This window comes from Oryza sativa, chromosome 7, assembly GCF_034140825.1.
Source record: "Oryza sativa Japonica Group chromosome 7, ASM3414082v1".
In the NCBI taxonomy this organism is placed as follows: Eukaryota; Viridiplantae; Streptophyta; class Magnoliopsida; order Poales; family Poaceae; genus Oryza; species Oryza sativa.
Genome location: NC_089041.1, coordinates 24,184,809 through 24,194,736, shown reverse-complemented (window position 1 = coordinate 24,194,736; position 9,928 = coordinate 24,184,809). Strand labels below are relative to the sequence as shown.

General features: G+C 38.5%; 1 protein-coding gene across 1 annotated transcript; it reads right to left on the bottom strand.

The window, feature by feature from the left end:
• Positions 1-4,505, bottom strand: LOC9267070 (mitotic checkpoint protein BUB3.2). The gene is made up of 9 exons (XM_026026902.2): positions 4,245-4,505; positions 3,911-4,041; positions 3,484-3,566; positions 2,075-2,344; positions 1,034-1,109; positions 803-883; positions 646-724; positions 438-538; positions 1-341 (listed from the first exon to the last, which is right to left on the bottom strand). The coding sequence occupies exons 1-9, from the start codon at positions 4,407-4,409 to the stop codon at positions 233-235; spliced, it is 1,095 nt and encodes a 364-aa protein (XP_025882687.1). The 5' UTR covers positions 4,410-4,505; the 3' UTR covers positions 1-232.
• Positions 4,506-9,928: the final 5,423 nt, after the last annotated feature.

The following is a 9,928-nucleotide window of genomic DNA, read 5'->3' as shown; positions in this document are numbered from 1 at the left end:
ATTTAATAACCCCAAGCTATACCGTCTTCTGTCTTTCGCAATGCACATACTACCGCACAAGGATAGTGTATACTGTCTTAGTCTGTCACATGGCCAGTGTTACTATCAAGAACATAATCCACAGTTTCACCTAACGGTTAACGCTGAGCACTCAAGTTTGGAAAGCGTCAGAACTAACGAAGGAAGCAGGCGAATTGGGGGAAGACACGCACCTCACTAGCATTGCTTCATCTCAAACTGATGGGGACGCTACTGATGGCGGATCAGTGAATGTGATCTTGGGCCTGGGCTTTACTTGTACTTCGTTGACATCACGGATAAAGATTGCGTCAGGCGGATGGCTGCATTGTACAAAATAATGCTGGTGAGAACCAGTTTCAACTGTTAATACTTAATACTGACAGAGAATAGTTGGGTTAGACAAATTCTGGTCTTACGGTATGTCTCCCTCCTCGTAAGTGTAACTGGATGCAACAGCAAGCAGACGGCCATCCCTACTGAAAGACAGAGCAGCGATGCTGGATGGGTATCTGGGAAACTGCAACCAAAAGATGAAAAAAAAAAGAACTAAGGCATTCTGATGTGAATTTGTGATACAGAATAGAGAATTAGAGATCTTCAAAAAATAGTTCGCGGGACTATTACTTGAAACAGTTTCCTTCTGTTAGCGCCATCCCAAAGGTTCACAAATCTATCACATCCACCAGTGGCAAATGTGCCGTGTCTGCATATGTTAGATGAGGCCATTAAAGAAACGGAAAATAATCAACCGTTTGTGAGGGATCAGTGGGGATTTCATTACACTGGGTGGAAGGAAATTGCGTTGACAGGATAGACTTTGGTCTCTCCATCCTCAGGCACTCGATGACACTTGAAACTATACCTGGATAGAATAAAGGCATGTAACTACGTATATAAATGGAACACAGCAGAATATGTAGATTAAAAAGATGATCTCCGGCAAAGCTAATAATATCAGCTTAAGTAAATAGCTATCAGGAAAGAGTTTTCCTTCAGCAGCTTAGGTGCATACTTCTTATAGGGAGCAGATTCAGATTGATCGTAGAACTCCATAGCAACTCGTCCTTCCACAGAACCCAAAGCAAATCCTGTATCAAAGTTATGTCAAGGAATTCAAAGCCTAAACTAGTAAGTAAAACTTTGGAACCTTACTCAATGGTGCTTTGCTGAATTTTAATAAGAAACTAAAAGAAGATTTAAAAGACGGCATAAAAATAAAAGATAGCTGTCACTTAGTTCAAGAGATGATATCCTCGCATTACCTACTTTAGAAAATGAATATTTGAAATCGAAATAAAATATCTATTGCATGAGTCATCCTGTGCCTTTTGTCCTGAAAAATGGTGCCTTCATGTTCAGTAGTCGGGACCACTATTGGGTAACATTTTTTACGTGCAAGATAAAATTTAAGGCTAGAACCCTTGCAAAAACTAGAAAAATATCTCTTGTTATTAAATTTATAATTATTGCCACTGCCATGCAAATCAGCAAATGTAATCAGAAATTAGGCGTGGGAAGATGAAACAGTCAAATGCTCTGGTAATGAAGAATACATGGATGTGCATTCATGATTTCCACATCAATTGCATATGTCAATAACAGACATATGAGATGCCTCCACATACCTCAGTATATTAGGAAACACATCAGGTATATTGTAAAGAAGCAACAGAGCCGAAATGACCAATACAAAAATGATGGTTTGAAGCAACTTGTATATCAGCTGAAGTCAGGCACACGAAAACAATAACAATATAATCGAATGAATTTCAAGCACCTTATATTTCAATCATACATGCAAGTATGGAACTCAAGAGCTAGGGGAACAGCAACCATGTAGAAATTTATTACAAGCTAGTATGACTTGAGTTTCATAGTCTATTTCCAACTGACCAATAAGGATCTTCAATATCAAACTAGACAAGCATTCTTTACCTAGCACAGTTTTATGTTGCTCACAAATAAAAAAGAGTGAACATATCATGGGCATTATTTAGCACACATAGATCTTAAGTGTTCGAAGAAATACTCGAATCAAGTAACAGTGCCTTACCAGTTCCATTCGGATAGCATTGAACACACCGTGTTTGATACCTTAGTGGAGACTCCCTCTGTTGCTCAGGCCTAGACATACTGCGCAAATCATAAACATTCACATGCCTTCCTGCTGTTGCGACAACCAAGTTATATCCTGATACTGAAAGTGAGTACACACGTTCAGGTTGGTTATGTGTCCCAACAAGTGTATGATGACTTGTCCCATTGACACCTCTTGGATCCCAGCACATTATAGTCTTATCCCAGCTGCCAGTGATAACTTGTCCTGGCGTGAAACATGGTAGAGGTAAACACAAAATGCTCCATGATATCATTAAGAAGCAACAAATTGTAAGGCAATTATTGCACTAACTGAATTGAGGTTTTACAGGAAATGACTGCCACATATATAAGGAGACAGTTTAAGCTTTGATATGGTTGGTTTCTTAATATCTTCATGCAAGTGGCTACTTCAATGCAGTGACGCAAATAAACATGAAGTAAAATTAGTTAATTATAACTTGATGTCATTATAAATCATCATAGTATAATGGCATCAGGCATCAGCTTCGTGCTTAAAATTTCAAAAGTAGTGTGTACATACATTAAGAATGTTATATTGGAAGATTCAAGAGGTAGATAGAATTTACCAAAACATTTCACAAAGTGGTGACTGAAGTGATGTAGCAGTAAGCAAGGATCACTTCACACAGTAGCAAATTTCTTAAGCCTAAATTCATGCACTGTTTACTATAATATTCATCAACGATACATATGCAGGTATAACGAGTAAACAACATGGCCCATTAGATAGCTATCCTGCTAGGATTAATCAATATTCATTCAACAGTTACTGACGACCATTCTGGACAGTGAATTGGGACCACACAATTGAAGAATTCACATTCAAATGACCTTTGAATACAACATGATTGAATGATCATGTCAACCATAAAAAGAATATAAGCAATAGCTACAGAAGATGGATATTATAAGCAACTACTCCTACATGGAATGGGTATTTGATAAACTGTTCAACCTAAAATGGTAAAGAACATAGCCAAACTATTTAAAAACTCATGTAGCACGGTGACAAAAGATGGTTATGTGTCTTTAACAAAGAAGGAATTTCATTCTGAAATCAGATTAACCAGCTTACTAGGATAGGATTACCCTTCTCAGGAGGGACTAAAACATGAAATCAACTAGTAAATGTTCTGATCCCACTGCTCTAGTACTTTTTAGGATGAAATTAACAAATTCCAAGAGATAGACCTGCCTCATCTAGAAACTTAATCATGAATTCAACTAGCGACTTCTCTAAAAACTGCCAGGTCGGCGGAAGGGACTCCTCTAAAAAGTAAAAACTCAAGTTGGGTGAATCAACGACACTTTTCAGCTAGATGAAAATGCGATAACAGGTACCAGTAGAGTAGGAGTACTCGACACAACTAACTGCGGCATCATGGCGTACCAAGAAATAATTCCCACCAGAACTGAAGGCCAACCTGCAAAAAAAAAAAAAGTTCCAGGAACACACAAGCCATCAGTTTTGCTTCAACTTACATGAGTGATCTGAACTAACAGAAAAGCAAAATATGAATTAGCACAATTTTGATACTGATCGTTGATCCAAGTTCGTAACATACTATGATCAAACCCTAAAATTACCCCCATATCCTATTTTTAACATCATAGTGTACGTCCGCGAAATGGAGGATTAGTTTACAGAAAGCCCCAATTCCATTCAGAACAGCACAAAACAATAGTGAACTAAGAGTGCAACCGTTATCTCAACTGAATCGCTCAATGAAGAACCAATCGAACGGGACTGGAAGGAGATCGGCATCACCTCCGCACGGTGTTGTCGGCGCTGGCACTGAACCCCGAGGAGTCGTCGTGAAAGCAGCAACCCAGGACGGACGCCGCGTGCATGAACACCCCCCTGGGCACATTGGCCTCCGCGTCGTAGAGCCGCACCGTCTGCGGGACGGCGAACACACCCGCAACCAAAAGCAAAGCTCCCCCCATCAAAACCCCATGGATCAAATCATCAAATCAAATCAAACCAACCCAAACGCTAGGGTTTGCTTTTTTTCCCAAACAAATAGCAAGCGGCGGCGCGCGCGACCAGCGAGGCGCCGATCCGACCGATCGGAGCGCGTGATTGCTTTGCTCCAGCTCACCTTGTCCCAGGAGGAGACGAGCAGGCGATCGCTGTGCTTGGAGAACCGGAGGCTGGAGACGCCGTCCGACGGCGGCTCCCGCAGCTCCTTCCCCAACCCCATCCCGCCACCGCCGCTAGCGACGGCGACGCGGACCGGCGGATCGCCGGTGGGAGCGGTGCTCATGCCGGCGGCGATGATTTGGCTAGGGTAGGAAGGATTCGATGCGAGGTCTCGTGGTGGGGGAGAGGAGGGGAGGAGGAGGTTTTCGAAATTTGGAGCGGTGGGGATTTGGCGGGGCGAGGGTTTATATAAAGGAGAAGCTTCTGGAAAGGCCGGCTGGTTTAGCTCGCTCCTCGCCGTGAGATGGGCTGCGAGTTATATCTGTTGGGCCTAGAAAAAATGGGCTTGTACTCGAGTTCACTCGACTAAATTCGGCCCGTTTTGTAAAATCCAGTGCCTAATTAAAGGGAACTCAGTCTGCTGCTTTCAGAAATGTCACCAAGGAATGTCAGTATAGGAAAACCGAAGGAAATTTTTTTTATAAGTTGTAGAGGAATAATTATAGGAAAATTTTCATCCACTTCAACCTTTTAAAAAATTCCAATGGATTGAAGTGTGCAAGCATTTCTATTTCTCCATTTTCCCTATTTTTATGGTTGAAATTCCTCCAAACCGAATAAAGCTCTAAGAATGTACTCGTAGAAAACTTGTGGAACATTATTTGTTAAAAATATTGAAAATGGTGTAGATAAGTACATTTCCTTCCTCTATTAGCTACGCAATCTATAAGAACCTATAAATTTCATGAGGGAATTAGCTAATTTTTTTTAGATAATGGGGAATTAGCTAAATACCTGTAGAAACAAAAAAAAATCTTTTCGCATTTCAAATATTTGGATAAGCATATGTTATAGGGGAAATTCGTCGAATTTGTGTGAATTCTCTATATTCCACCGGTTCAATTGGTCTCTGAAAATGCAAGGAAATCATGTTCTATGGCATGATTGTGTCCTTTGCATTTTAGTAAAAATATGAAACAGAAAGATTAATCCGTATGGTTTAGACAAGTTGAACTTGGACTCTTGGGTTCACCAACTAGAAATTTCTAGTTCATAAATTCCATGTACAATTAAGACAAACAAATTTCATAGGATGAAGATTTGACTGATACTGTAATTCTGCATTTAGGAATTCAGAGATCATTGAAGCAATTTTAGTCCACAGAACTGAAATATTTTTATAGGATGTGTTCCACGCAGATATATGATACCTGGGGAAACACAATGATCAAGGACCTGGAAGCCGAGCATGACAAATGGTGTATATCTGCATCTAAAACCTCATTAATACTAGGATCTGATTGAGTTTAAAAAATGCAGTAGATCTCACCAACTTCAACTTGCTCTAGTGGCACTCGGAATTCTTGCTCCCTATAGCTAGTCCTCTCTTCCCCATGAAAGCTAGCTTTAATCTTAATTAAAAACCAGTTCTCCATGAATAGCTGTCTTAATAAATAAAAGCAAGAAATATCTCGAGGATTCTAGTGGTATTAACTATCGCCAGCATATGTTCATCTCTACTTTTCTAAGGAAACTAAATTAACTCGCATAATTTGATTATATTTGCCTGTCACATATGACTCATATGCATAATCTACCCATATTGCCAGTTGGAATATCTGTACCTGAAGAAATCGAAATGTTGTTAGGTGGCACCATCGATTTGTCTTTCTTCAGTGTGTGTCGTGGCTAAGGTTTGCTGTCCATGCCGACTGCTGCTAAGTCCCAAGAACTTGCTTCAGTTGTCCAACTAAAGTAATTTAAATCAAACTTTTTGTAATGGAGATTAATTATCTAAGAAAAATGTCACTATTGTCTACTACTGAATTATGAGCAAAGACCCATCACTAAGTTTGACGGCAATTTCCTGCAAAAGAAGAACTCTGTATTTTTTTTTCTTATTTGTTGGTATATGCTTTGAAGATATTGAAATTCTAGAACATGGAGATTATTTGTTGTGAGAACTCTAAATAAAATTTCAGAGCTCCAGAAAAATGTGAAAATATCAGAATTCTTGGAAACGGAGCTAGCAATGATCATTACACGTGCTGAATAGAAAAACAAGAATGTTTATCTTAGGATCTTAGATAAAGCAATGTTACGTAAGCCGGGATTTCCCACTTTCTAGCTACTCAACCGGCATTAATTACATATCGAAATTATATATATTCGGTTTCTAGCATTTTTATTTCAAGATCGGTTTGTGAGTAGTTAGTGGATTAGTGGTGTAGTTAATGAGGTATCATGACACTATCGCCATTGTTGATCGTACTGAATCAAAATAGGACTAAGCTATTAAGGAAATGGGATTATTATGAACTTCTCTTCTGCAAGAATTATTAAGTGACTGTCTGGTTTTTATATCTATGATCATGGGGAGTGACTATTTTTTTCCCTTTAAACGCTTTCAAGAGTAACATGGAATTAATAAGGACGATTTTTTGTCGAAATTGTCATTATTAACCTTTAGGGAGTTTAAGTCTAAGCCGCCATATGTTCTTTTGTAATGTACTAGCTGAAACCCCACGCATTGCTACGGGAATTTAGTGTGATAACAATAAAAAAATTAGCGTGTAAGATAGCTAGATAACATCAGATTAAGTAAATTAATGTGGTTTATGATAATTTAAATTTAAATAGTATGTAGAATGGTGATTCAAATGTAAAAAGTAAGGTGGTATGACTTTATGGAAGAAAAAAAAGTAGGGAGATAGTTCGGACCGTAGATTAATCATCTAAATGCTAAAAACAATTGATGTGATATGACTTAATTAGAGGAAAAAAGAAGAAAGATAATTTGTACCAGAGATTAATCATTTAAGCACTAACTAAGTGAGGATGAACTATATAAGTATATAGGATATCATAACACATAATAAAGATATACATTAAAACATTATGTGAATTATGTTGGATGATAATTTAACATGTTTGTATTTGAAAAGTTCTTAAATTATAAAAACTATAAAGATATAGCATGTTTGCATGATGTTTAAATGTGATGATTGTTAGTGGATGATGATGTGGCATCTTGTTAATTAGTGGATGATGATGTGGCATCTTTGCATGTTAAGCTTAAGGAGTTAGTGGGGAATAACTTTATAGTAAGATATGATACGAATATAACGTTAGAGCACACAAAACAAGAAATCTATCAATTAATTAAGTTTTAAAGAAATGGATTTATCTAATATTTTAAAACAACCTTCATATAAAAAAAATTTCGCACGAAATACACTGTTGAGTAGTTTAAAAAACATACTAACGAAAACCGAGTAAAATTTGTATCTTTAGAGAAAAGAACGGGACGATAAATTAATAGTGTTGCTGGAATCTTAATAGGTGTGAAATTAATCATCTTCGATTCCTTACTTGTAGGGATTAACCGGACAAGTTATAGGCTGCACAGTGAATTTCGTTTTACCAACCATTTTCAAGGAAGAAAAAGGTTTTCTGCTGATTTTGCATAGTTTACATTATTGTTGTTCCAGGAAGCTTGTAAGCAGCCTCTGACGTTTGTGAACTGAACTGCTGTGGTTTCAACAGAACCAGGATTTGATCATTGGAACTTGCTTATACAAATGACGATAGGATCAAGAAATGAAAATTTTGGTTCTGCTTTGTAGAATATCTTGTATGCTAACCAGAAGTTTAGGCTATGACGCTAGTGTGGTGGTGGAGCTTTGGTGCGTCAGCCGTGGATTCGTAGGTGGTGAGCGGCGGGTGAAAACCTAGTCCGGCCTCGGCCGGACCGACAACGATGATCACCCTCCTGAGGGCATTGTCGTGCTGTCTCACCTCCTGAGGGCGTTTGCCTGGTGAAAGCTCAGTCTTGGCTCCTTTGAGTCCCAACGGACGGCGGCGGCGGTCTTCCGTCGCTTCTCTTCTTGAAGACGTCGTTCTGGCATCCCCTTGGGGGCAATCTCGTCTGTGTCCCTTTGTCGGTCTAGTGGCGGTCGGTCACGCTTAGCGGCGGCCGGTCCGGTGCTAGCCTTCTCCTGGGCTTGTGTGTTGGTGATGTCGGTGCGTGGGTGGTGGTATTTTTTTTCCTTTTCCTGGCTACGACCCTCCAGGACCGTAATCTTGTAATTTTTTTCTGCTCTATCAATAGAACTTCGCACTGTCTCGTGCGAGTCGTTCAAAAAAAAAGTTTAGGCTATAATAAGCAGGAGCTAATTAAGTACTCAGTATGCTTAAGTACGTATGCAACACGAGGCTTAATAAAGGGCAATTGTCTAATAAAGGGCAATACTGTACTAAAGCGTCCTTTTTATATAAAACAATATTGCACACTCTGCATCATCATTCCAGTAACCTCAACAAGAGGATGGCCTAAAAAAAACAAAGAACCCAAGCAGGATAGAGCCAGCAATAGCCACTTCCCCCCGTCTGATTACGTGTTATGCTAAGATCTGCAAGTTGGTCTAGTGTTCTTAGTAAACTCAACAATTGTTTTTCTGTTTCTGCTTTGGTCCATGGAGTTGTACTTGATTGATTACTTTATGCAATCCTGTTAGTTACATCAGACAAGGAGTTTAATTAGATGCTAGGTGGTTAGGGATTGGTGGTTAGGTAGTTTAATCATGTCAAAGCATGACAAGGATCGAATAATCATTAAACAACTTGGACCCCAATTTCGATAATCCTTCTGTTCTGCAGGGGAGTACGTGCATCTTCTTGATATGTTAATATAATTCATGTCATTGATTCTTAAGCAGTACAGTAGTACTGCATCTTAGCATCAAAACCACTAAGTTTATCATTTTGATAATTGCCATGGATCAGGGAAGCCTTTGGTAGGATTAAATACATAATAGTTTGGTTTAGTGCTAATTAGTAGTGAAAGCATTAGGGTAATTATCGTCCAATGCAATGAACCATGAGTGCTGCCTAATGCTGACCGATTCCGTGTGTGTGGTTTTATTCCAACACAAGATCTGCTGCCTAGATTTGTGACAAGAGTGACAGCCAAGGCTAAGCTTTTTTTGTTCCTGGATTATTAACTCAACTATGAAATACTCTTTCGTAAGAGTTGTCTAAAATTAAGAATGTTCAGTGTATTTTAGCATAAACTTTATTGTTAGACTTATTCAATTTTGTAATTAAATGAGGAAAGGTGCATACTTTGATATAGGTTCAATGCACTCAGAATGACAGGAAAAACACATGAGGAAGTCGGTATAATTAAATCCAAATGTACATTTTATTAACAAGTCAGAAATCTGTTTACCTACTTTAATGACACTAAGGAAACTTCCTTCTCTGTTTATGAACCGAGAGTCAACCAATTTTAGTGAAGAAAACAAACCCTTATGTATGCATATTTCTCTGTTAATTACTAATAATCTAAAAATAATAATAGTCTAATATCATAGTAAGCAAATGTCAACTGCCTTAGCTGACAATGAGTTAGCAGTAAGTAATCTGTCTGGAGTAAAGACAAAAGAGTTGCGTGCAATTTACAATCTTTTTTTTTTTTGGCAGCACCATTTGTTCTCTTCCCTAGTTGATTCTAACATCAAGTATTCAAGGTGCAAAATATCGCCTATTTTAACCTCTAGCCGACAACATACTCTAATTTTTCTCACAAATGTAGTACAGTTTTTGCCAGTTAAGACTGGGTGCAGAATATATATCAAGTGA

What these genes read in the sequence shown, in the direction of transcription:
- LOC9267070 (XM_026026902.2), bottom strand. Translation starts at nt 4,409, where the DNA reads ATGAGCACCGCTCCCACCGGCGATCCGCCGGTCCGCGTCGCCGTCGCT. An exon ending in CGAGTACTCCTACTCTACTG is followed by an intron (nt 2,345 to 3,483) that starts GTACCTGTTATC and finishes GTTTCACGCCAG; the next exon opens with GACAAGTTATCACTGGCAGC. An exon ending in GAATCTGCTCCCTATAAGAA is followed by an intron (nt 884 to 1,033) that starts GTATGCACCTAA and finishes TATTCTATCCAG; the next exon opens with GTATAGTTTCAAGTGTCATC.